The sequence below is a fragment of the Geotrypetes seraphini genome, chromosome 8 (assembly GCF_902459505.1).
Source record: "Geotrypetes seraphini chromosome 8, aGeoSer1.1, whole genome shotgun sequence".
Lineage (NCBI taxonomy): Eukaryota > Metazoa > Chordata > Amphibia > Gymnophiona > Dermophiidae > Geotrypetes > Geotrypetes seraphini.
In genome coordinates, this window is record NC_047091.1 from 165,402,925 (window position 1) to 165,430,141 (window position 27,217).

Below are 27,217 nucleotides of genomic sequence, written 5' to 3' on the forward strand. Positions count from 1 at the left end.
CCCAGTCAAAGAAATTGATCAGGTTTGTCTGGCAAGGCTTGCATCTAGTTAATCCATGTTGCTTCGGGACCTGTAATCAATAGGATTCCAGAAATGTCACTATTCTCTGTTTTAAAAGCTTTTCTATTAATTTACTTACTACAGAAATCAGACTTACCGGCCTGTAGTTCTCTACTTCTTCCTTACTTTGACTTTTGAGGAGTGGGACCACATCCACCCTTCTTCAGTCCTCGCAACTCTAGAGAAGCATTGAAAAGGTCAGTCAGCGGAGCCATCAGAACTTCCCTAAGTTTCTTCAGTACCCTCAGATGTACACCATCCGGACCCATCGCTTTGTTCACCTTTTAGTTTAGCTAACTCCTCACAAACACAATCCTCCAAAAATTGATCAGGGTCTACCACACCTCCATCCCTACTTGCATTTGTCTTCTGCGGTCCCACTCCGTGGGACACATAACAGAAATATTTGTTAAGCAATTCAGCCATATCTTTATCTGCTTCCATATATTTCTCCCCTTCACCTTTGAGTCTCAAAATGCCACTTTTACACTTCTTTCTATCATTAATATACCTAAAAATGTCTCGTCTCTTCCCCCCCTCCCCCTGTTTTACCATTCCAGCCATTTTTTCTTCTATTTGCATTTTTGCTTTCCTGACTACTTGACCAGCCTCTCTTAACTGTTCCAGATATTTTTGCCTGTCTTCCTCTTTCTGCAATCCTTTGTAGTTTATGAAAGCATGCTTGCGGAGTGACTGCATCAGTAGCTGGAGGCACCCCACTGATTTCCTTGCTCTTAGGCAGCACAAAGAGGAAGGAGGCAGCTTTGTCAGTGGATTTCTTTGACTGACAGAGCTTCAGCATCCCCACCAGCAAAGGTATTGATATCTAATGTGGGAAGAAGGGAGAGGAAATGCATGGCCTCCTGTGCTTCCCTCTCCTATGGACTGATGGCTATGCCCCTTCCTTTTAATCTTGATTAAAAATTGTAATTGAAATTGAGCCCTAATTCTTTTTGGTTCATAGTTTCTTATTTATATACTCTGACAGCTGGAGCTTGGCATTCCCAGTACCTCTGTTAGCTATTTAACACTTCCATTTCAAATCTTATATATAATTTGTCACACACATTATTGGTGAGCAGATATTGCTTTAAAATTAAATGGTATGATCTTAACTGCTTCTACCCACCCAAAAACCTAAGAACTGGGCTTATGATCTTCACATTCTTTGTGGCTTCGATATTTAACTGATAAATACCAAAAAATTTCTTTTTTTCTGGAACTGCCTTGGCTGAACCATTAACTGTAGCTGCCTTTCCACTTTCAAAGTACTACAGTAGTACATCAGATTTCCCTGTCAGTTCATTACTGTGCAGGGGTGCCAAAGTCCCTCCTCGAGGGCTGCAATCCAGTCGGGTTTTCAGGATTTCCCCAATGAATATGCATGGGATCTATTACCATACAATGAAAGCAGTGCATGCAAATAGATCTCGTGCATATTCATTGGGGAAATCCTGAAAACCCGACTGGATTGCGGCCCTCGAGGAGGGACTTTGACACCCCTGGTGTAGAGGTACATCTCCTGTCTAGTATACAGGTTCAAACAATTTTTGTGACACTGTAAATTTGCTGAGTTTTTCCTAGTGTTGGGGTTGGATCTGTGACCAACTAATGCAATACTGTATGTGTTTTGCCAGAAACTTTGATGAAGTGATGCTCTGCTTTGCTGACCCGCCCACAGATAGTCCACTTTTGAGTGAGGCCCGATCCACGTTTTATGATGAAGAGGACAGCAAGGTTGGATATTTCATGTGCACTTTTTTTAATAAGGTGACTTTAGAAAACTTGAAAGCATTGAGATCTGACCGGAGAACATTGTTTTCAGAACACGAGGGATGAACCTATCCACATTCTGAATGTTGCCATCAAGTCTGCAGATCATTTGGAAGATGAGCAGCTGGTGGTAGAATTTGGGGCATTTTCCCAGTCAAAGGTTTGTACTTCAGCTTGTAGGAATCATCATTGTTAGAATGATAGAGATGAATTATGACCATTTCTAGGAAAACTGAATTTATTGAAAACTTGATTCATATTGGAGCAAACAATCTGTAATACAATGTGTAAAAAAAATTAAAAAGTTACAGAAGTTCAAACATGCGACTTCTTAGTCATTTTTGAGAAATTGAGCATTGAAGTTTCATATGGATCCTCGACTTTAGTCATGTTTTCCTAGAGGTGTTCACAATTTTCAGGAAACAGTGGTTGATATAATAAAACAGTTGTAAAAAGTGCTAAAATGTAGCATGCTTTTTTTTTTTTTTTTAGACTTGCGCTTGAAAATTTCTCACGATGCAGCAAGTAAATCACTAAGTAAATTTAAAGGACTGTTAAAATACTGGTTGTATAAGGATGCCTTTGAGGCATAATCGTCAGATTCTCTTTTGACCCCGTTCATTGCAGAAACTTGCATTTCCTTTGTCTGCGATCTTGAGAAATTTTTTTAAAAAAAATCTTAATTTTCTTTTACTTTTTATTATACTTTTAAAATTCTTACCCTCCCATTGGACTTACCTTTCGTAACATAAGAACATAAGAAGCGCCATCTCCGGATCAGACCTTCGGTCCATCTAGTCCGGTGATCCGCACACGCGGAGGCCCTGCCAGGTATACACCTGGCTTACCCTATATCCAACCATATCTTTATATGCCTCTCTCAAGGAGATATGCATCTAGTTTGCCCTTGAAGCCTAGGACTGTCGATTCCGTCATAATCTCCCCTGGGAGAGTATTCCAGATGTCAAATACTCTCTGTGTGAAGCAGAACTTCCTGATATTAGTCCTGAACTTGCCCCCCCTTAGCTTCATTTTATGTCCTCTTGTCCGTGTCAAATTGGACAATGTAAATAATCTTCTCTGCTCTATTTTGTCGATTCCTTTCAGTATTTTGAAGGTCTCGATCATATCCCCACGCAGTCTCCTTTCGTGTTTTCTTTACTATGCTTCTCTTATGTATAAGTCTGTAATGTTCGTGTATGTGGTGGTGTTAATAACTAAGACCCTGTTTTTAATTGTAAATCGCTTTGAATTTATGATATTGCGATACATCAAAATTTTAATAAAACTTGAAACTGAAATAGTATGCAAATACATGATGAGTTAAAAATAAAATTACGCTGATAAGAAAATGTGCACAAAAGTGTGAATCAAAAGGTAAACTGAACTTAGTGCACATTTTGGCTCAATCAGAAGAGAATCGAAAAATGGTAGTAAAGTCTTTAACTTTGCTTATGCATTGAGCTTAAGTGAATGAAAGTTGAGCCTAATTCACGCTAGTAACCTTTGAATTAAAGAAACTGAAGGCTGGGATTTGGGCCCAGGACTGACCACCTCCCCACTAACACCTTCAACCCATCTATGATGCCTCCTTTCGTCTGTTAGTACAGTCTTCCATTCTGAGTATTCTTGATTATTGCAACATCATATGTCTGGGCACCTTTAAGAAAATTATCAGGAAATTGAGGATGGTTCAGAATACGGCCGGCCGTTTTATTTTTGGCCTGAAGAAATGGGAACATGTTACCCCCTTCTATCAAAAGCTACACTGGCTGCCATTGGAATCCAGAGTTTTGTTTAAGTTCTCATGCATCTGTACAAAACAGTATTTGGTATGTTACCGGGTTATCTCAGAAAACAAAACAAAAACTGCAGATAATGTACAAGATGCATGCACTGTTTATTACAACATTAGTGGTATAAAACCTTATTACCAACCGAGGAACCCGACATGGTCCATGTTTCGAACAACACGCCTTCCTCAGGGGTCCGTGATAAATAAGGTATTGAAACAAACAGCAGTATATGGAATATACTGGCAACTTGTTGGATTCTTTTTTGTGTACCGGGTTATCTCAACCCTCACTTTACTTTGAGTTATAATAATAAGAGCTCTCGAAGAATACGCATGTTTGCTTTTCCATCATTAAAACTAGGTCATTATAAAAGGTTCTTTGAAAGAACCTTTTCTTTTCAGGCGGCCAAACTGAATTCATGGCTTGCCAAAATTGTGCTGGATGCCTCTTCTTATCTTGATTTTAGAAAGCAGATTAAAAACTCAATTATTTAACAGGCTGGGTTCTTAACATATTTTATCATTATAACTTTTTATTCTTTTTAAGATCATTTGCACCCTTTTTATATGGCATATATGTACTTTTCCTATATTGTATGCATATAACTTGTTGAATTTCAATGATTTGCATTGTTTGTACTACGATTAATTGTTGTGAACCGCCTAGAACTTTTTGGATATGGCGGTATACAAAATAAAATTATTATTATTATTACTAACCTACTTTCAGTCATGTAATTATTTCCACCCCTTTATTAATCCAGGTAATGAATGATTGGGGGTGCCCCTGGGCAGACTTCCTCTCTCTTTTGGAATTTGGAAACCCAGTACAGTAGACTCTCTGTATTAACTGGTCCTCAAGCAACCAGAAAAAAACAAAGAAAGAAATACTGTAATACTTTAAATAAAAATGAAAATAAAATCAATTCTTTATCGTCCCTCCAGACCGGCACAGACTGGATGGGCTTATGCTCCTGTGCTAGCAAGTGGAGACTGAGACATTGACTTTTGGTTGCAGTACAAGTGGGCTGTGCAGTCGTCCCGTCTACAATCAGTCTGTTCTCAGTCTCCAGCAGGTGGAGTGGTAAGCTTGTGCAGTCTGTGCTGAGGTTTATTAGGGCCTGGTGGATCTGATTAGTGAATCTCTCTTGTCCCTTTTTGCTGTCTGGACAGAGCTTGGGAGACCCTCTTGGGGAGTTGTACTGACCTCGGGGAGCACACTTGAAAGGGTCATGTCCCTCCCCCCCATTTCCCCCACCTACCCTTATGTCTTTGCTTTAGAGGAGCCTCAACTGTACACCTGGCCACCTGTTAGGCACAGACTACAGTTTAGAGAGCCAGTGGGGTCTCCTCTCTTGATACAGCTGGGTGAGCTGTGGGAAGATATAAAAAAAACAAAAAAAGGGCCTGAGGCAGCAACCAGAACTCTCAAGCAACCAGTAAAAAAAAAAAAAATAAAAATCTAAAAATTACTGTAATACTTTAAATAAAAATGAAAATTAAATTAATTTTTGTTAGTAATTTAAGTATAAATTTGGCTTGCCATACCTGAGTACGCTCATACTTTGCCTACCACATGTCCGATAGTTTGTTTGGAACAGTTTATGGTGGGTATAATATGGGGTATAATACTAGTCAGGTCTATTTTTAATATTAACTCTCAAGCAACCAGAGTGGAAGAGTGGCCTAGTGGTTAGGTCTACATCCTCGGCAACCTGAGGTTGTAGATTCAAGCCCAGCCTACTCCTTATGACCCTGGACAAGTAACTAACACTCCATTGCCCCAGGTACATTAGTCAGATTGTGAGCCCACCGGGACAGATAGGGAGAAATACTTTTGAGTACCTGAATGTGAATCACTTAGTCTATAAGTGGTCTATAAATACTTAAAAATAAATAAATAAAATACATTTATCCAGCATCTATCAATCTCCATGGGAGCCAGTTAACCTGAGAGTCTACTGTATTATAGTTTTGGGAATCCAACTCCTGCTTTTGAGGTGGAATAAAATTAACCCACATTTATGGAGCTAATGTGTAGTCTATGGGGCAGTACCAGTAATGTTCCCCAGACCTGGAGTTACTGGGTGAGGTGGTTTACTCTGGATTCAAGAGACCCAATTCTGGGATCCCTGCACACGGGAGCTCTAGATCTGGGCTCTTGGTGGCACTGCAGCATAGACTAAACACCAACCCCATAAATTTGAGTTCAGTTATATACGATCTCTGACTTAGATCTTAAGTTTCAGGCATTTGAAAAAAAAAACATGAATTCTGTATCGCCTGGTAGACTGGTATAGTCCTTACGAATGGGTTATATACCTCACTGCTACCAGCAGGTGGAGACTGAGAACAAACTTGTATATCAGGATAGCTTCCCCCTAGCAATCCAGTCTTCCTCAGTCTCCATTGGCAGGTGGTAAGACTAATTTGGCTCTCCTCTTAGTATTGTTGGAATTTGTTTTGGACTCCTGGGTTCCTTTTTTGTGCCGGACGGAGCTTGGATGGATCCCGTTTGGGGATCCTTCCAACCTTGGGGATGTTAAACTTGGCGGGTCTTGTGCTGGGTCCCTTCCCCCACCTCCCCAAATTTTTATAGAGTTGCCTCAGCCGGCAGCCTGACTAAACTAAACTAAACTAAATCTTGGATTTATATACCGCATCATCTCCGCAGATGGAGCTCGACACGGTTTACATGGTTAGGGAAGGAACGGAACTCCAGTGGAATTATATAAGTAAGAGAGGCTTCCAGCTTTGAGAGCCGTGTAGTCTGTTCTGAATAAGTTAAAAAAAAAAAATCCTGAGGTGTGCCGGTCTAAAGGGTTCATTTCCCTTTAAAACTGCTGTTTTTATTGTTGTTCTCATCTAACCGGCACTTTTTTCTTTCAGCTAATGCGGTTTTCAGCACAATGAACACTTTTAAAGGGAAAAAGTGCTCATTGAGCTCCAGACGAGAGGTACTCACAGCCGGCCTGTGCAAGCGTTGTGCAGGCCGGAGCGGTGGTGGAGTCTCATTGGCAGCAGTTGCCGGTGGCCAGGGCACCCCGTCACATGTACCTCGTGAGTTGGCTTCGGATCACAGGGAAGCCCAGCTTCCCCCAATGCCCACAAGGAGGGTTCCCCAGCCACCGCCGGTCAGGGTGAAAAGGATTCCCTTACCGCCGGAGCGGCTAGGGATTCTCTTTTCGCGTTAGTCGGTTCTTCGGCCTCAAAATCAGGAAAGTCCCAGGCTTTTCAGTTGCGGCAGGCCGCAGGAGCTCAGATTTTGGCGGTCCAGTTTCGGTAGGAACCTCCTCTTTAATTTCTGTGACCTCAGGTGACGCTTCCTGTGCTTTGTGATCGTGGGGCAACACTATCACTTCTGTGCATTTCCCTTTGGTCTTGATGTAGGCAGCTGTCCAGGCCTACCTCGGTAATGAGACCTCGAACGCTATATACTGGTTTCAATAAGTATATATTTATTTATCCAATCAATAACAGCTTACAGGAATAAATCATTTAGTATATAGCGTAACAGAAGGTGACCTCTAGGCCTAGAGGTCCTCTGATGTCTGTTCTGACCTCTCCCTTCTATAGGCCTGGTTTTTATACATTTCTTAGTGGCCAACACCACGTTGGTCTATATCACATGATACATCCTTATTGGCTATTTACTTATGCATTACTGCCTAACTACATTCATTTATTGGCTATTCTCATCTACGTCATGTTATATGTCCACTCTGTTTTCCGTAAAACCTACCTTTTCCCCGAAATGCCTGTTTCCCCACCATATTAGTATTTCCGAGCACAAGCCCCCCTCCCAACTTTAAACATCTCTGATACTTTCTATTAGATGATTTTTCTTATGAATTCTTTCTTCTGAGAATTCTGTCTTCTGACCATGGTCTGTTTATCTCTTTATGATATCTGGCTGGGTGGGCCTTGGTGTAAAACCACAGCTAGCCCACAGCCTCAGGACCTGTTGCTTTTTCTCTATTTTTACTTCTACAGTAGCTAATTGAACTCATAAAACAGCGTATTTCTCCATCTTTGCATGCTCTTCAGTTAATGGTGAAATATCTTTCCATAGTTAATCTACTGTTTCTATCATCTGCAGAGACAGATAAGGTAGATTTCAGTTGCAGGGGGTGAGGGCAGTTTTTTCTGTAAAGAGAAAAGTGATCTTTGTCTTTATCCCATCCCCCTTCACCTGGCTAATGTCAGGACTTACAGGGATGTATCCAGAGCATCCATGCTTTATTCTCTCTCATCCCCTCTTCAAAGCCCCTCCAGGTGGCTTTGACCCCTGTTCATTCGGTGAGGAGTTAGTTTGTATCAGAAACTGTACATTATGGGCCCAGGGCTATGTGCTAGGAACTGCATATGGTAAAGGAAAGAGACAAGTGCCCACCCTTACTACGCTACCGAGGACAGAGCAGTATAACATGTCGCAGTGTACTTATTGCTTATAATACTAGGCTAAGCAGTCAATGATTTAGATATTGTGCGAAGCAGAAATTACATGGGCATTTAAGCTTCAAATAAATGACTTATACCTTTAGGGTTAGACTGCTGTGTTGGAAACATCAGCATAGATTACTGATGTAGTGGGGATAGGTGGTGACTCGTGGGAGGGGAAATCAGCTGCTGGTGTTTCATAGGGAGGTACATTAAAAATCAGCCAAGTCAAGATTATCAAAAATGTTGTGTATGGGTCTGTGTAGGGGTCTCTATTTCAACATTTGGGATAGTTCGGGCAACCAGGCATCTGCAGGGGTTCATAATTTAACCTGATACATTTTAATATATTCTCTCTTTATGGCTTCATCCTGTTATGAGCATACTACATCCAAAAGGGATGGCGGGATAAATTAACAAGTTAGATTATTTCCATGCTCTTCTAAAACAGCTGGGATCGGTGCAGACTCGGCTGGGTTCAGACGCCAGGGGTGAAAGTCCAGGTAACCACATCAAATCTTACGTCATCATCCTTCAGCTGGGCTCATCACTTCTTCTTCACTGCACTTCTCCTCAGCTTAGCAGCAAGAAAGGGAATGGAAAGAATCCAACTGGAGGGGAAAATAACTAGGGAGCTATTGTGGGAGTCAAAACAGGATGAAAATGCATAAAGTCACAATCAAGAAAAACACATGAACTTGCAATAGGGCTGTTAGAAATAATTATGAACACATGAAAATATATATATGTACTAAAACTGCATGAGTCCATAAAAGAGTTAAAGTGCAAATTAATAAGTCCATAATTAAAGCTGTAAAAGTTCAAGGTCATAAAGGTCATCCCGTCTTTGGTAGCAACAGTCAGGAAGTCTTCGCTGGTAAGTCTAGGCACTTATCCAGTTTCTTCTCCGGTAGCAAGATCCTTCCGTTGGGGCTCATCCGTCATCGGGGTTTCCTACGGCCGAACATCTTTCTTCCAGCGATGATATTTCAAATAGCATTAGTCCATAATTATGCAAATAAGTCCTTAATAGACATTAAAAGGATGTAAACACGGATTCTCATGTAGCATACAGCTTCCTCTGATAGGCAATTGTCTTTGTGAAGTGATCCATAATTAATAAGGCTCTGCGGACATTTACCAAGATGATGACAGTTGTTGTGGTGGCGTTGCGAAAAGAGGGCATTCTAGTTCATCCCTACCTGGACAACTGGTTGATTTAAGCGAAGTCGTTCCAGGAGAGCACCCGGTTCACGGCTCGGGTGGTAGAGTTACTGCAGTCACTGGGATGGGTAGTCAACCTTGCCAAGAGTCGGTCGTCTCCATCTCAGCGCCTGGAGTACCTAGGAATGCTGTTCAACACCTCCAGGTCTTCCTTCTGGAGGCCTGGGTAAGCAAATTGCAATCGGCAGATTCGCCTGCTTATGTTGTCCCAGTGTCTTCGGGTGCAGGATTTCCTCCAAGTCTTGGGGTCGATGGCAGCTTCCCTCGATGTAGTGAGGTGGTCACGGGCCCACATGCATCCTCTTTAGTATGCTCTTCTTCGGAGATGGTTGTCTCAGAGGTACAGTCTAGATCAGTGTTCTTCAACCACCGGTCCATGGACCAGTGCCGGTCCACAGAAATTTCCTGCCGGTTCACAGGGCCAGCACGTGCATCAGGCCCAAAACAATGTTCTTCAACCGCTGGTCCACGGTGCGATCTATGCGGTGTTATCTTCGAGCCAGCTCTCTCTTCCTAACTGATTCAGTGCACAAAGCCACGGGCAGTGGCTCCTACGGGCATCCTGCGCCTGAACCGGAAGCCTTCTCTCTGACGTTGCAACGTCAGAGGGAAGGCTTCCAGATGAGGCATGGGACGTGCAAGGTGCAATTAGTACTATTATGGGTGCGGGGTCTGGGGTGGAGATTGGGTAGAGATGGGCAGGGTCCGGCCCACAACTTAGCCCAGTGTTCTTCAACCGCCGGTCCACGTACCGATGCTGGTCCACAGAATAATTATTTTATTTCTGCCGGTCCATAGGTGTAAAAAGGTTGAAAAACACTGGTCTAGATCATCCTGTTCTGCTTCCAGGCTTGGCTCGGTGCAGCCTTTGTTGGTGGCTCCAGATCTCTCATCTTGTATAAGGGGCAAGTCTGGACCAGCCGCAGTGCATGGTGATGCTCACGGATGCCAGTCTTCTTGGTTGGGGAGCTCAGTGTCTAGGTCACTCAGCTCAAGGCAACTGATCCACGGAGGAGGCTTCTTCGTCGATCAGTGTCTTGGAGACCAGAGCCATCCATCTGGTGCTGTTAGCCTTCCAGTCTTTTCTGATGGGCAAGTCAGTCAGGGTTCTTTTGGACAATGCCATGGCGGTGGCCTACGTCAATCCTTAGGGAGGCACCAGGAGCACTTTGGCACAGCAGGTGGCTCTGCTCATGGTCTGGGTGGAGTCTCATTTTCCGGAAATTTTAACTTCTTGCATAGCCAGAGTGGAGATTGTTCAAGCGGACTTCCTAAGTCGTCACGTGCTAGATCTCGGAGAGTGGTGTCTAAGCCCCGTGGCCTTTCAGTTGATAGTGCAGTCTTGGCATCAGTCCCTCATGAACCTGATGGCCACAAGTGTCAACACCAAAACACTCCGCTTCTTCACTTGTCATAGAGACGGTCAGGCCAAGGGCCTAGATGCTCTGGTTCAACCATGGCCAACGGAGGGGCTGTTGTATGTGTTCCCTCCGTGGCCATTAGTGGGCAGAGTTCTTCTCCACGTAGTTCGACATCTGGGCCTTGTGGTTCTGGTGGCTCCGGATTGGCCCAGGCGGCCGTGGTACACGTATCTGGTGAGGCATCTGGTGGCGGATCCTCTTCCTCTGCCTCTCTTGGATGACCTTCTCACTCAGGGTCCCATTCCAATGTTCGATCTGGGTCCTTTCTGTGTTACAGCTTGACTCTTGAAAGGGATTACCTAGGTAAGAAGGGGTATTCAGATAGTGATCTCAACTCTTTTGGGGTCCTGGAGGTTTTCCACCTCTCGGGCTTGTGAGGGTTTGGCGTATATTTGAGGAGTGGTGTGCTGCACATGGAGTGGTCTTTTTTCATGCTTCCTTATCTACCATTTTAGAGTTCTTGCAGGATGGCCTGGATAGGGAACTGACTTGGTCTTCTCTCTGGGTTCAGCTTGCGGCCTTGTCAGCCTATCGTGGGTTGTTGAAAGGTTAGCGTTTTACTGCCATTCCTGATGTGATTCGCTTCTTGCAGGCGGCTAAATTGCTCAAGCCTCCCATATGATACTGTTCAATCTTGGGATCTGAATCTGGTTCTGTCAGTTCTAGTGCGCCCTCCTTTTGAACCATAGGGCGATTGTTCTTTGAAGGACCTTACTCTTAAAGCGGTCTTCTTGGTGGCCATTACTTCAGCTAGATGTGTTTCTGAGCTGCAGACTTTCTCTTGTAGGGCTTCCTTCTTGCAGTTTTCTAGGAGCGGGTTGTCTTGAGGCCAAAGGTAGTTTCTCCTTTTCATGGCAATCAGGCAGTAGTCCTCCTGGTGTTGGGTAGTCGGGAGGGCTCTTCCGAACAGAGACAGTTGCGCAAGTTGGATGTCAGTTGGGTCCTTCGCTCTTATGTGCAGAGGATCCAGGAGATCAGGAAATCAGATCATCTCTTTGCCCTTCTAGCGGGTCCTTATATGGCTACTGTTGCGCGCTGGATCAAGGAGATTATTGCTTCCGCTTATCTTCTGAATAAGAAGCCTGTTCCAGAATTTCTCAAGGCTCATTCCTCTAGGGGTCAGGCAGCTTCTTGGGCTGAATCTTCTGTAGTGCCTCCAGTGGATATGTGCAAGGTTTGGTTTTTTCTGCATTCCTATGTCAGACACTGCCGTGCGGATGTTTAAGCACGTCGGGACGCTGTATTTGGTGAATGTGTTCTGGTATCGGTCCTTTGGGGGTCCCACCCTTGCTTTGTACTGCTTTGGTATGTCCCATTTGTAAGGACTATACCAGTCTACCAGGCGCTACAGAAGGATAAATTAGGTTCTTACCTGCTAATTTTCTTTCTGTTAGCCTGTAGATTGGTATATTCCCCCACCCTATCTGACTTTGTGTGGTGATTGCGGATTTTTGTTTTGCTCGTGTGCAGATTTTGGTTTTTTTTCTGCGGGTTCTAGAATTTTTCTAGGGCCGAGGAGAATTAAGAACAATGGCTATGGCTCAGCTGGCTTAGCTGGTGAGCTGTGGGGATATTTTCTATACCAGGGTTTAGTTCTACACATGTTCCAACAGTTGTTTACAAGTGTTTGTTGTTTTTATACTCCTGTTTGGAATATATTTTACTGTTTTCAGTTGAAGTCTCTCCGAGGTTCTGCTTGGCTATTCGGCAGACTGGATTGCAAGAGGGGAAGCTATCCTGATATACAAGTTTGTTCTCAGTCTCCACCTGCTGGTAGCAGTGAGGTATATAACCCATTCATAAGGACTATACCAGTCTACAGGCTAACAGAAAGAAAATTAGCAGGTAAGAACCTAATTTCTCCTTATACTCATTGACCTACTCTTCTTCTCCCCCCCTTAAATTTCAAAGTAGCTGTACAATGAGTGAAGGCGTGTAAACTGTTTTGATTGTAACCACAGAAAGGCAGTATAGCAATTTCCATCCCATTTTCCATTCTCTTATGCCACAGGTGTCGAAGTCGGTCCTCGAGGGCCGCAATCCAGTCGGGTTTTCAGAATTTCCCCAATGAATATGCATTGAAAGCAGTGCATGCACATAGATCTCATGCATATTCATTGGGGAAATCTTGAAAACCCGACTGGATTGCGGCCCTCGAGGACCGATTTCGACACCCCTGTCTTATGCAGTGCTACCATTTTTCTGCAATAGCTTTCTGGGCTTTGTATTCAATGCCAGGACATTATCCATATATGGTCCCATATGATGATATCACCCACATGTGACACTGCTCATTCTGTTGTCGTCAGAGAACACTAGTTAGCTTTCACAGGGGCTGATTTAGGATTTTAACTCCTTAAACCAAGGCCATGTTTTGTTGCGAAGGTGAGAAACGCATCCATTTTCTATTGGTATTTTGCATGTAAATTATTATCATTTGTTTCCCAAAATGTATAGTTTATTTGGGTAAATGCTATATACAAGCAACTGACAAGCACAGTCCAAATATACAATTAGCTAAATTTGATAGGTGTTTTAACTCTCAAAATGTTAATTTTCATCACATGTATCTGAAACATTTGAGGATCCTAGTAGTGTAATTATTAAAGGGGTTTTTTCTTCTGAATTTTGTAATGCAGAAAACAATTCTGGTTGACCACGGATTACGGAGAATCACGTTTCTAATAGCACAGCAGGTTGGTACAAACACCTGATGAAAGTTGTATTATTTTCAACACTCTTGGATGAAGGTACAATGAATAGTAAAATACAATTGGTTTACATTTTCAGTACAATGCAGGCAATCTAGCATATCGTAACCTTAGCAGAAGACCTTTATTTAGGGTGCTTTTAATTTTTAAGTTTTGTTATAGAAAAGGTTTCTGAAACTAGTTTTCAAGAGAGAGCTTACCTAATGTAGCTATAAGGTGAGTCTTACTGGGGTTAGCCTAATTGCTTTATGGGCGTGCTGCACAGTGTCGTGTCAAAAATCTGAATTTCAATTCTGGAGTCTGGCTTTCACTCTTTAGAGCACGGTTGGGTAATAGAGAATGACACGGGGACAAATTTGTCCCCGTCCCCGCAGGAACTCAATTTCCCTGTCCCGTCCCCGTGAGTTTTGTCGCTGTTTCTGTCCCTGCCCCGTTCCTGTAAGGTCTGCATTAACCACACAAACCTCAAGCACTTATGATTTTAAAGTGTTTGAGGCTTGTGTAGATGAGGACAGAGCTTTTAGGAATTGGGCAGGGACAGGAAAATTAACTCACGGGGACGGGACGGGAAAATGAGTTCCTGCGGGGGCGGGTAAAAATTTGTCCCCGTGTCATTCTCTATTGGATAACTGTGGTCCTTGAGGGCCGCAACCCAGTTGGGATTTCTAAATTCTTACAATGAATGTGCACGAAATTGATTTGCATGCACTGTTCCAATTGTATGCAAATAAATATTATGCATATTTCTCATGGAAATCTTGAAAACCCATCTAGGTTGTGGCCCTCGAGGACTGTGTTTGCCCACCCTTGCTTTAGAGGGATGGAGTTTCTACCTAAGGGGTAGATGTCTGTCGCACAGTGGTGACGTGCAATAACCAATCGCCAACTAAAAAGGATCAAACCCTACATCTCCACACCTGACCTCGCCCAACTCCTCTACGCATATGTCCTCTCCAGAATGGATTACTGTAACTCCCTATTTAATGGACTAACCAAAAATAATCTCAAACGCTTCCAACAGGTCCAAAATGCAGCTATCCGCCTCCTACACAACCTCAACTACCATGATCCCACCTCCCCAGCACTCCGTGCTGAACACTGGCTCCCAATTAGCCAGCGCTGTGCTTTCAAGGCCCTGGCAATAGCCCACAAGAGAATTTACTCCACCACCCCCTCCTACATAAAATCCAAGCTTCCCACCTACACCCCCACTCGCACCCTCCGCTCAAAATCGGAGATACGCCTATGCACCCCCCCCCCCCCCGGAAAGTCCCTCCTCTCAGAAACTGCCCGCAAACGATCCTACAGCCACTTCATTCCACATCTCTGGAACCAACTCCCCTCTCAACTCAAACAACAGAACTCATTATTAACATTCCGTAAAATGGTAAAGTCCCTCCTCTTCAAGACCCACTCAGTCTACTCCCCCCCCTTAAGCCCACCTCTCTCCTCTCTCCCCTGTCTATCTTCTCCCTAAATTTCAATATAGTCCTCTCTTAGTCTATACTCTGACAAATTGTATCTAAACTCAAATAACTTGTACTTAAACTAAACTACTTATTCTTAAACTCTACTCTTAATTTGCTGTATACTCCCTGTATTTAAATTACTACACAGTCTTGTATGTCCAAACATTTAAACCTATTGTACCGTATTTTCACGCATATAACGCGCGCGTTATACGCGTTTTTACCTACCGCGCATACCCCTCGCGCGGTATATGCGTGAGCGCGGTATACAAAAGTTTTAAAACATAGTTCCCACCCCGCCCGACGCCCGATTCACCCCCCCAGCAGGACCGCTCGCACCCCCACCCCGAACGACCGCTCGCACGCGCTCCCACCCGCACCCGCATCCACGATCGGAGCAAGAGGGAGCCCAAGCCCTCTTGCCCGGCTGACTCCCCGACGTCCGATACATCCCCCTCCCCCCCCGGCAGGACCACTCGCACCCCCACCCCGAAGGACCGCCGACTTCCCGACAATATCGGGCCAGAAGGGAGCCCAAACCCTCCTGGCCACGGCGACCCCCTAACCCCACCCCGCACTACATTACGGGCAGGAGGGATCCCAGGCCCTCCTGCCCTCGACGCAAACCCCCCTCCCTCCAACGACCGCCCCCCCCCAAGAACCTCCGATCGCCCCCCCAGCCGACCCGCAACCCCCCTGGCGACCCCCCCGACCCCCCCACCCCCCTTCCCCGTACCTGTGGTAGTTGGGCCAGAAGGGAGCCCAAACCCTCCTGGCCACGGCGACCCCCTAACCCCACCCCGCACTACATTACGGGCAGGAGGGATCCCAGGCCCTCCTGCCCTCGACGCAAACCCCCCTCCCCCCAACGACCGCCCCCCCCAAGAACCTCCGACCGCCCCCCAGCCGACCCGCGATCCCCCTGGCGACCCCCACGACCCCCCCACCCCCCTTCCCCGTACCTTTGGTAGTTGGCCGGACAGACGGGAGCCAAACCCGCCTGTCCGGCAGGCAGCCAACGAAGGAATGAGGCCGGATTGGCCCATCCATCCTAAAGCTCCGCCTACTGGTGGGGCCTAAGGCGCGTGGGCCAATCAGAATAGGCCCTGGAGCCTTAGGTCCCACCTGGGGGCGCGGCCTGAGGCACATGGGCCCAACCCGACCATGTGCCTCAGGCCGCGCCCCCAGGTGGGACCTAAGGCTCCAGGGCCTATTCTGATTGGCCCACGCGCCTTAGGCCCCACCAGTAGGCGGAGCTTTAGGATGGATGGGCCAATCCGGCCTCATTCCTTCGTTGGCTGCCTGCCGGACAGGCGGGTTTGGCTCCCGTCTGTCCGGCCAACTACCAAAGGTACGGGGAAGGGGGGTGGGGGGGTCGCCAGGGGGGTCGCGGGTCAGCTGGGGGGGCGGTCGGAGGTTCTTGGGGGGGGCGGTCGTTGGGGGGGAGGGGGGTTTGCGTCGAGGGCAGGAGGGCCTGGGATCCCTCCTGCCCGTAATGTAGTGCGGGGTGGGGTTAGGGGGTCGCCGTGGCCAGGAGGGTTTGGGCTCCCTTCTGGCCCAACTACCAAAGGTAAGGGGAAGGGGGGTGGGGGGGTCGTGGGGGTCGCCAGGGGGGTCGCGGGTCGGCTGGGGGGGCGGTCGGAGGTTCTTGGAGGGGGCGGTCGTTGGGGGGAGGGGGGTTTGCGTCGAGGGCAGGAGGGCCTGGGATCCCTCCTGCCCGTAATGTAGTGCGGGGTGGGGTTAGGGGGTCGCCGTGGCCAGGAGGATTTGGGCTCCCTCCTGGCCCGATATTGTTGGGGAGTCGGCGGTCCTTCGGGGGGAGGGATGTATCGGACGTCGGGGGGGGGCATCAGGCTTTCAGGATGGGGACAGACCTTCAAGGGGGGACAGTGCACGGAAGTCAGGGGGGGTGAACGGAGAGTCGGGACAGCGCACGGAAAGTCAGGGCGGGCGAAAGGAGCGTCGGGCAGCATGCGCGGTATACCTGTGAGCGCGGTATACCAAAGTTTTTGTACATATCATCGTGGTTTCTGCGCGCTATACCCGTGTGCGCGTTTTATACGGGTGCGCGTTATATGCGTGAAAATACGGTACTTCTTATATGTCTAATTACTCTCCATTGTGTATGTTCACTTGTAGACCGTTCTGAGCTACTGGGAGGACGGGATAAAAATCTAAATAAATAAATAAAGAGTGCTAGACATTGTACCAGGTTCTCAAGGAAGCTACTATTGGTAGCCCCTGATAGAGATCTAATTCAGCCATCACGCTGATATTTAAGGTGGAGCTGTTGAGGAAGGGGTTAAATATTGGGCGGAGTGAGGGGAAGAGTATAGGCATTTGTAAATGAGTGCTGGAAGCATTGCAGCACCAGTAGAAACTTGATTGTAAATGAGTTTGGCCACAAGGCCCTGATAGAGATCTAATTTATTTAAAAGATTTTTAACTGCCTATAACTAGGCAGTTTTACAAAAGACAATTGTATAAAATTTAAAAAAAACATACAACACATATACAAATAACAGGTCCTTCATATCAGCCATATTTTACAGCACTCTACAGTGTATCAATACAGAAACAGTCATAATTCTGGAAAAAAGCATTTATTGAAATGCTTCTACAAATAGTGTAGTTTTCAGAAGTTTCGTAAACTTCTGAAAATCTACAAGAGCTCTTAGTGGTCCAGTCAACTTATTCCACAGTGTTACTCCTATGAAAGAGAGAGCAGAGGACCTAGTGCTCTCGTAGTGCGCTGCTGAGAAACCTGTAAGCGATAATCATATCACACTGATATTTAAGATGGAGCTGTTGAGGAAGGGGTTAAATATTGGGAGGAGTGAGGGGAAGAGCATAGGCATTTGTAAATGAGTGCTGGCAGCATTGCAGCACCAGTAGAAACTTGATTGTGAGTTTGGCCACTAGGCCAAAATGCATTAAAAAAATCCTGGTTTTGTTCAGTTTAAACTAGTTTCTTTGAATGATAGTTCTCAGCTGACACTCGTACATATGTCGGTTACTCCTACCTAGCAAACGCAACTAAATCAATAATTGGGGTGGATACATGAAGCAGATGTTGCCAGGACGGGAACGTGATACTGGTGAATTTTATCCAAGTGATAAAATCTTGCTCTCAGAAGTAACCTTTTTTTGGGGGGGAGGGGGATACTTGATTTTGATTGCTATGTGAGAATTATGCAACTCAATTTTGGGGAAAGATCTCTTAAATTGTATATTATGCAATACATCCATACTAAGATTGTAGTATAATTTATTTATTTTTTTTTCCTTTTTCAGAGGGAATTCCCCAAATTCTTTACATTCAGAGCAAGAGATGAGGTTTGGACATGTGCTATTCTTGTTTCATTTTATTTTCTTAAAGTGGGTTTTTTGTGACTGAGAACTTTTTTTTTTTTTTTTTAAGGAAAAAGAGACTTTCAGCTGTCCTGTCTGGAGTTATTTTACATTTTATAGCTCAGCTGACTAGAAGTTAATGTATGCATGTAACAATGCTTTTGAATGTATATTATTATGCCATCAGCTCCTACAGTCATCTTAATGGTTGTATTCTCTAGTATCAGTAAGACCAAAAAGTAATAATTATAATAATCAGATGTAACTGTACGTGTTATTATGTAATAAATTATAGTACTTATCTTATATATTCCTATGGAGCACCTCTGTTTCACTCGCAGCTTCTTCAGGGTAAATAAAAAGATGGTATATATAATAATAATTTCATTCTTATATACCACCATACCGAAAAAGTTCTAGGCGGTTCACAACAAGTTGAGCTAATACATGGGATACAGATAAAATACAAATTAGAATAATGGACTTAAAAACAGATAAAGACAGAAAGCATTTACAATATAATGCAGAAAATACCAGCATGGCAGGGAAAGAAGTAATATATAGAACAGATAAAATACATCAAGTTGAATATAAGGAACTTGATTGAAAAAATGAAGCATTAAGATACCAGCCTATCAAAGAGTTGAGTCTAACAATTTTCTAAAATCAAGATAGGAAGAGACCTCTAGCATAATTTTTCCAAGCTTTATTGCTTTATTCATGCAGATAACCGAGGCAGAGACGGATCTGAAATAAAAATATATATAAATACTGGTCAATAACAATCTACCTTGGCAAGAAAAGTTATATATAATTTATTTGTATTCCACCATGCCAGAATCTTCCCCGAGTTGTATCATCAAAATGTCCGCGGTTATATAAGATATATAAGATAAGTGCTGTAATTTATTATGGAGTAACAAATGTGGTTACATCTGATTATATTGAATGATTTTTTTTTTGGGTTGTAGATAATATTCAGAAGTATTTGAAAACTGATTAAGTCTCTGGAGGTTTTTGACCTATGATTGAATTCATTAATCTTCACTAGCAGGCTTATGCACAGGGCAGAACCCCGCTTGTTATGCCCGTTGACAAACGGACCAGTGTGCAGGCCCCTCTGGAAGCTCAGAGCACTTTTTCCCTTAGAGCAGAGGCTATTCTAGACTCTGATGGGCCATCAGATAGGAACTCTGAGGACAAGTGGTCAGATTTAATCCTTCTATTGTCCCAAAGTGAGGCTTTCCTGGTGGGAAGGCAGCCTCATATATGGAGGACTAGGAGGCGATATTGGCCATAGACCAGAGAGAGGATCCCTCTGTTGACTCATTTTAAATCCTCAGCATTGCTGGAGATCATTACCAAATCCCTCCGAAAACTAAAGATAGACCCTCCTCAAACCTCATCCTCCCAGTGTTCTCTTCTGAGTGGGGTGTGAGCTCAACCTACGTCTTTCTTATGGCACTCAGACATGAGAATCCTAGTCACAGTGCCCTGGTAGACCCCTGAAGGTGGCTAAAGACATGTCTAAGCTGTTTCCCATGGATCAGGAATTCCAACAAATGTTTGCTATGCAAGAGGTAGAGTCCTTGGTAGCCCAGGTGACTAAATGTAGCTCCCTGCCAAGCAAGGGAGGCGTACTTTTAAAGTTTCCACAGGACCGCAGAGTGGATATGGTCCTCAAGAGGCATTTTAAGACTCTAGCCTTATTGTTGTGTTAGCCTTTCATTCCAGGCTATGAAAACAGAACCTGACGGAGGTTGAGCCCCTTTCACAGCTTGTGTTAGCTGGAGTAGACTATGTAGCAGATGCACTCTGATATAATCAGAGTCATGGGAAAAGTCTCTGCTTATTCAATCTCTGCCTGCATATGCTTTGGATCAGACAATGGGCAGGTGATTCGACCTCTGAAGCAACACTAAGTAGACTCCTATTCAGGGGACAAATGCTGTTTGGGAAGGGCCCAGATTATCTTATGGCCAGTGTACAAGATTGCTGTCCAAGAGACAGTGATCCTTTAGTGCAGGGGTGTCCAATGTCGGTCCTCGAGGGCCGCAATCCAGTCGGGTTTTCAGGATTTCCCCAATGAATATGCATGAGATCTATGTGCATGCACTGCTTTCAATGCATATTCATTGGGGAAATCCTGAAAACCCGACTGGATTGCGGCCCTCGAGGACCGACATTGGACACCCCTGCTTTAGTGGGTCACGGCGCTCTTGCCAGTACTAACCAGAAAGCCTAATGTGGTTCCAGACAGAAATTCTCTGGAAACCGGAGAAATTGAGGTGTCGGTTCTTGCTCCTCAGTGCCAGCCAAAAAGCCACAATGATGCCAGCCCTCAAGCCGCTCCTCTGAAGATAGGAGTTCGGCTCTCGGACTATGTGGAGGCCTGGGAACAAATAACAACCAACTGCAGGGTCCTGGAGATTATCAGAAAGGGTTACAAAATAGAGCTTGCATACTCTCTTTCAGACTGGTTCGTGGATTCACACTTCATCATTGCAGTGGTAGAACTATAGAATGGCATGGTGACCCATTACTGCGACTAGCAATAAACCCGCAGAAACAGGTAGAATTTATATCTGCTCACCGCCGGTGTGGGAACAAAGCTTTTAGCTGCTCCGCAGAGGGGTAAGCAACTTTGTTCTCGCGGGGAACCCCATCTACCACTGCTCCCAGATATCCCACCATCCCTCCCCTCATTGTGGGTCCAGTGGGTCCCCCCCCACCTTCTCTTGTGGGTCTGGCAGTTCCAGGCCCTATCCCTCCTCGCTCATGGGTCAGGCGGCTCCAGCCCACCCCCCCTCGCTTGCATATCTGGCAGCTCCAGCCAGCTTCCCTCCCTCCCTGCGACTGGTACACACCTTGCAGAGCAATCCGATCTCTACACAGACTTGCTCGATGGTGCTCGTGGCCTTCCCTCTGCTGGGCTCCCTTTTATGATGCAATTTCCTTTTTACGCAAAGACAGAGGCCTTAGGAGTCTGAGCCAGTCAGGGCCTTAGACTCCTTCCTCTGTATCCCAGGAAGGGAAAGGCCTCCAACTTCAATGAAAAGGTACTGTGGTGGGTGGGGTTCGTAAGACCTCCGGTGGCAGGAGGAAATGGACAACCCTTCTGCCTTTTTTTCAGGGGGGGAAGGGGCAAGGTAAGGGGATGTTTGGGAGGCGCCTGGCACCGGAGTGGGCAGATATTGTGCATGTGTAACATAATAATTTTTATTTTTTTATATACCGCCTAACCAGCAGTTCATAGCGGTTTACACAATAGGTACTCAGCATACAATATAATAATAACATCATACATAATAAAATTCTAAGTAACTAATACAAGCATTAAAACTAATAAATAAGGAAAACACAATATAAACTAAAATAAGTATAGATAAAAGATTAAAAGTACATTATAACTACATGATAATATGAAAATCAATAATGTAACACGCACAACATCTTGCCCATTAAAAGAAAAAAAAAATAGGTTTCCCTCCCCAAACAGCTGAGTGGCTGGAGGCTGCTTTTGGGGCTTCCCCCACTTCTCAGATGTTTGGGTTTCCCCTTCCATCTCTGCTCTCACAGTAATCAATCGGATGTTAGAGTCAGGGATTACGACGAACATCCGTGTGAATCATTTACACGCAAACCTTTTAGTGCATCAATAACTCTTTCTGAATTGGCCAAAAAATTGGATCGGTGCAGACCCACATGGTCTTACTGATTCTCTTAGTGCATCTAGGCCTGTTATCAATATTAAGTAAGTAACCGTTTTTAACCACACTGTTATGAATAGCCAGCCACTTTATGAGGATATTGTAGGACCATGAGCCACCTCTAAATTTGTCCCAATCTACTTCAGATTTTAACCAGGTAGAACATATTCAGACTTGTGTAGGCATAGACTAATGTATTGACTTGTCTCCCCTCCAACTCAGTTTGCAGAAGACAAGATTTATCGCCATTTGGAGCCAGCACTAGCATTTCAATTGGAGCTGAGCCGAATGCGCAATTTTGACTTAAATGCTGTGCCTTGTGCCAACCATAAGATGCACCTCTACCTAGGAGCTGCCAGAGTCCAAGATGGCACAGAGGTTACAGACTACAGGTTTTTCATACGTGCCATCATTAGACACTCTGATCTGATCACAAAGGTAACATGGTTGACTATTTTTATATTCAATATTCTGTATGATTTGGCTAGAAACGTCCTGGATCTATCTAGTATTGATAAAGTTGAAATGTTAATTCTATATAATATTTTTTTTTATAATTTTCTGATATATAAAAATGAGGAATACTGCTTTTTAAACTAGTTGGTGAGGAACTGTAAGTTGATACAAGTGTATTGTAAATGTGCAGTGAAAATGATTCATGTAGGCATAAATGGGGTGGCAGTATAGATCTAATCTGTGCCAGTGTTTCACGCAGAGTGATATAATTCTGTTTTTCATAGTGAAATCAATAGGGACCCAAAACTGCATAGTCATCTTTGCAGTGAAGTTAAGACAGCAGAGCAGGAGATGTGAGCCTCATGGGTATGCAACAGCACAGAAGAAACGAGTGAGGAGACACCAAGAAAATGAATCCAAGTAGTGTAAAAAAATGAGAGGTTTATTGGAATAATATCAAATCCACATGTTGAAGAGACTTGTGTTTTGGCAACTGTAAACATTATGGCTTGAAATATCATTTTCTTTTATTTGAATGTATTTTAATTATGATTATCATTACTTTTAGTTACGTTTGTTGGCAATCATGGGTACTTCTAAGTGTTTTTAGATGTTCATTGGATATACAATAATAATAATAATTTTATTTCTTATATACCGCTATACCATAAGTTCAAAGCGGTTTACAACAAGTTACATACAATGAGAGTAAGAGATGTTTACAACGAGATACATACAATGAGTGTATGAGATGTAAGGGGAACAGAAAAAGTACTTTCTAGGATACAAATGCGGAAGAGAACCAAGATGGTTTGAATCAAAAGGAAGTATCTAGTCAGAGATTGGGGTGCAGGGGGAAAACAATTTGGGTGGAATACCTTTACAAATGGGAAGAAGGATGAGTTAATCTAAAATCAAGAGAATTGGGGATTGGGATGAGGATAGCTGAGGGGGATTGGGCAAGAATTAAGAATTAGAATTTGTTAGAGACGGGTCTTCAATGATTTTCTGAAGTCGGCGTAAGAAGTGGCCTCGAGAATGGGTTTTACGAGCCATGTGTTCAGTTTGGCTGCCTGGAATGATAACATTCTGTTTAGGAACTTCTTGTAAAGACATAAGACATGATTTCAGGGATGGGTAATTAAAGAGATTTATTCTGCGAGAACTCTTATTAGAGCTGTTGAGGATGAATTGAGAGGCGAGGTAAGTTGGTAGCATCCCAAAGATAGCTTTGTAGCTGATGCAGGCAAACTTGAAGAGGATTCTGGATTCCACCGGCAACCAGTGGAGTATCTGGAAGTATGGGGTGATATGTTCCCATTTTTTTAAACCAAAGATGAGCCGGACCACAGTGTTCTGAATTAATCTCAGCTTGTTAAGTGTCTTCTTATAAGCTCCTAGATATATAATGTTGCAGTAATCCAGCGTACTCAAGATGGATGATTGTACAAGTAATCGAAAGGATGAATCATCGAAGTATTTTTTAATGGTGCGGAGCTTCCATAGGACAAATATACAAGAGCATGGATTAATGAGAGAGAGCCAATATGGAAATCTTGCCTCATTAATATCTACTACATTTCTTTGAAGGGGTGAATGAACATGTGGATAATGGTGAGCCGGTTGATATTATGTATTTGAATTTTCAAAAGGCATTTGACAGAGTACCTCATAAAGACTTCTGAGAAAATTAGAAAGTCATGGGATAGGAGGTAATGTCCTATTATAGATTAAGGATTAAGAAGAGAGTAGGTTTAAATCGGTGGTCTCAAATTCAAACCCGTTGCAGGGCCACATTTTGGATTTGTCAGTACTTGGAGGGCCTCAGAAAGAAAAGTTAATGTCTTATTAAAGAAATGACAATTTTGCAAGAGGTAAAACTCTTTATAGTTTATAAATCTTTCCTTTTGGCTAAGTCTTAATAATAACATTGTCATTTATAGCTAAAGAGACCTATGATCAAGAAACTGTTTTATTTTACTTTTGTGATTATGATAAACATACCGAGGGCCTCAAAATAGTTCCTGGTGGGGCCGCAAGTTTGAGACCACTGATTTAAATGGTCAATATTCTCAATGGAAAAGGGTAGATAGCGGGGTTCCCCAGGGGTCTGTGGTGGGACCACTGCTTTTTAACATATTTATCAATGATCTAGAGATGGGAATAACGAGTGAGATTCCGATGTGTCATCAACAAATTTAATTAAATTGCAGGAGGATTGGGAAAAACTGTAAGATGACCTGGGAGACTTTACATCAAAATGGCAGATGACATTTAATGTGAGCAAGTATAGCTGTGTGACGCAACACCTGCATACTTAGGAGCTATAGTTACGAGTCAGTGCCCAGGAAATGAATCTAGGTGTCATCGTTGAGGATACATTGAAACCCTCAGCTCAGTGTGGCGGCAGTGGCTAAGAAAGCAAATAGAATTTTAGGCGTTATCAGGAAAGGAATGGAAAACAAAGATGAAAATGTTATAATGCCTTTGTATTGCTTTATGGTATGGTTGCACCTCAAATACTGTGAGCAAGATATAGCGGAATTAGAAAAGGTACAGAGAAGAGTGACAAAAATGATAAAAGGATGGGACAACTTCCCTATGAGGAAAGGCTAAAGCAGCTAGAGCTCTTCAACTTGGAGAAGAGACGGCTTAGGGATGATATGGTAGAAGTCTATAAAATACTGAGTGGAGTAGAAAGGGTAGATATGAATCGCTTGTTCACTCTTTCCAAAAATACTAGGAGTAGGGTTCATGTGATGAAGCAGATTTAAAACAATCTTGAGAATATATTTCTTTACACAATGTGTAATTAATTTTGGAATTCATTGCCAGAGAATGTGGTGAAATCAGTTAGCTTAGTGGGGTTTAAAAAATGTTTGGATAATATTTCCTAAAAGAGAAGTCTATAAGAATATAAGAGTTGCCGCTGCTGGGTCAGATCAGTGGTCCATCATGCCCAGCAGTCCGCTCACGTGGCGGCCCTTTTGGTCAAAGACCAGCGCCCTGAGACTAGCCCTACTAGCGTACGTCCTTGTTCAGAAGGAACTTGTCTAACTTTGTCTTGAATCCCTGGAGGGTGTTCTCCCCTATGACAGCCTCCGGGAGAGGGTTCCAGTTTTCTACCACTCTCTGGGTGAAGAAGAACTTCCTTACGTTTGTACGGAATCTATCCCCTTTTAACTTTAGAGAGTGCCCTCTCGTTCTCTCTACATTGGAGAGAGTGAACAACCTGTCCTTATCTACTAAGTCTATTCTCTTCAGTACCTTGAATGTTTCGATCATGTCCCCTCTCAATCTCCTCTGTTCGAGGGAGAAGAGGCCCAGTTTCTCTAATCTTTCACTGTACGGCAGCTCCTCCAACCCCTTAACCATCTTAGTCACTCTTCTCTGGACCCTCTCGAGTAGTACCGTGTCTTTCTTCATATATGGCGACCAGCGCTATACGCAGTACTCCAGGTGAGGGCGCACCATGGCCCGGTACAGCAGCATGATAACCTTCTCCGATCTGTTCGTGATCCTCTTCTTTATCATTCCTAGCATTCTGTTCGCCCTTTTCGCCGCCACTGCACATTGTGTAGACGGCTTCATTGACTTGCCTATCAGAACTCCTAAGTCCCTTTCCTGGGAGGTCTCTCCACCGCCCCTGATCCTGTACTCGTGCTTGAGATTTTTGATACCGACATGCATCACATTACACTTATCCACGTTGAACCTCATCTGCCATGTCGATGCCCATTCCTCGAGCCTGATTATGTCACGTTGTAGAGCTTCGCAATCCCCCTGCGTCTTCACTACTCTGAATAACTTCGTGTCATCCACAAATTTAATCTCCTCCCTCATCGTACCTATGTCCAGATTATTTATAAAGATGTTGAAGAGTACAAGACCAAGCACCAAGCCCACTGGTGGTGCTCTTCCAGTCCGAGTATTGACCATTTACCCCCACTCTCTGTTTCCTATGCTTCAGCCAGTTTTTAATTCACATGAGTATGTCTCCCTCGATTCCATGGCTCGCAATTTTCTAGATATACAATGTTGACCGGGTCGCCCTTGTCTATCTGTTTGTTTACTCCATTATTGAGATGTCTTGGGAAAATCCACTGCTTATTCGTAGGATAAGCAGCATAAAATCTTTTTTTTTTCTCCTTGAGATCTTGCCAGGTACTTGTGATCAGGGTTGGCCACTGTTGGAAACAAGATATTGGGCTTGATGGACCTTCTGTTTGTCCCAGTATGGAAATCCTTATGTTCTTATTTATTATTTTTTCTTCTTTGTTTTTATAAGATAATAAGACTCCTGATACAGGCATAGTTGCCGAATCATGGCCGTGTCGAGTCTCTTCAACACTTGGAATTGATTTTATTCAAATAAGCTATTATTTTACACCACATAGGGGTTTTTTTGGCGCCTCACTCCCTTCTTGTCTGCTGTAAAGTAAAACCAGGATAGTTCAGCCTGTCTTGGGGGGCAGGGAAAGATTAACGTGTAGATCGAGATGGGCAACCACAGTCTTCGAGGGCCTCAGCCCAGTTGGGTTTTTAAGATTTCCACAATCGATATACATGAAATATGTTGGCATAGAAAGGAATCAGTACATGCATATCAATCTCACGTATATTCATTGCGAAAATCTTGAAAGTCTGACTGGGTTGTGGCCCTTGAGGGACTATGGTTGGCCACCTCTGGTATAGATGGGCTAGGCATGTGCCAGAGCCCAAATGTTTTTGAGGGACTTCATAATTCAGTCACTCCCAGGGCATATTTTTACCCTGGTAAGACAGCTGCTGGCAAAATGAAGAATGG

At 44.1% G+C, this 27,217-nt stretch overlaps 1 protein-coding gene across 7 annotated transcripts in view; it reads left to right on the top strand.

Moving 5' to 3' along the window:
- ACACB (acetyl-CoA carboxylase beta) overlaps positions 1–27,217 on the top strand; it is a 272,288-nt gene that overhangs the window by 169,895 nt on the left and 75,176 nt on the right. For all 7 annotated transcript variants that reach the window (XR_004540311.1, XM_033954376.1, XM_033954378.1 and 4 more), the window contains 5 exons: positions 1,698–1,797; positions 1,886–1,993; positions 13,353–13,409; positions 18,188–18,229; positions 22,177–22,392. Coding sequence is in view for 6 of the 7 variants with exons in the window: in XM_033954376.1 (XP_033810267.1) it covers positions 1,698–1,797; positions 1,886–1,993; positions 13,353–13,409; positions 18,188–18,229; positions 22,177–22,392 (523 nt within the window). In the remaining variant the exon portion in view is untranslated. The remainder of the gene's footprint in view (positions 1–1,697; positions 1,798–1,885; positions 1,994–13,352; positions 13,410–18,187; positions 18,230–22,176; positions 22,393–27,217) is intronic.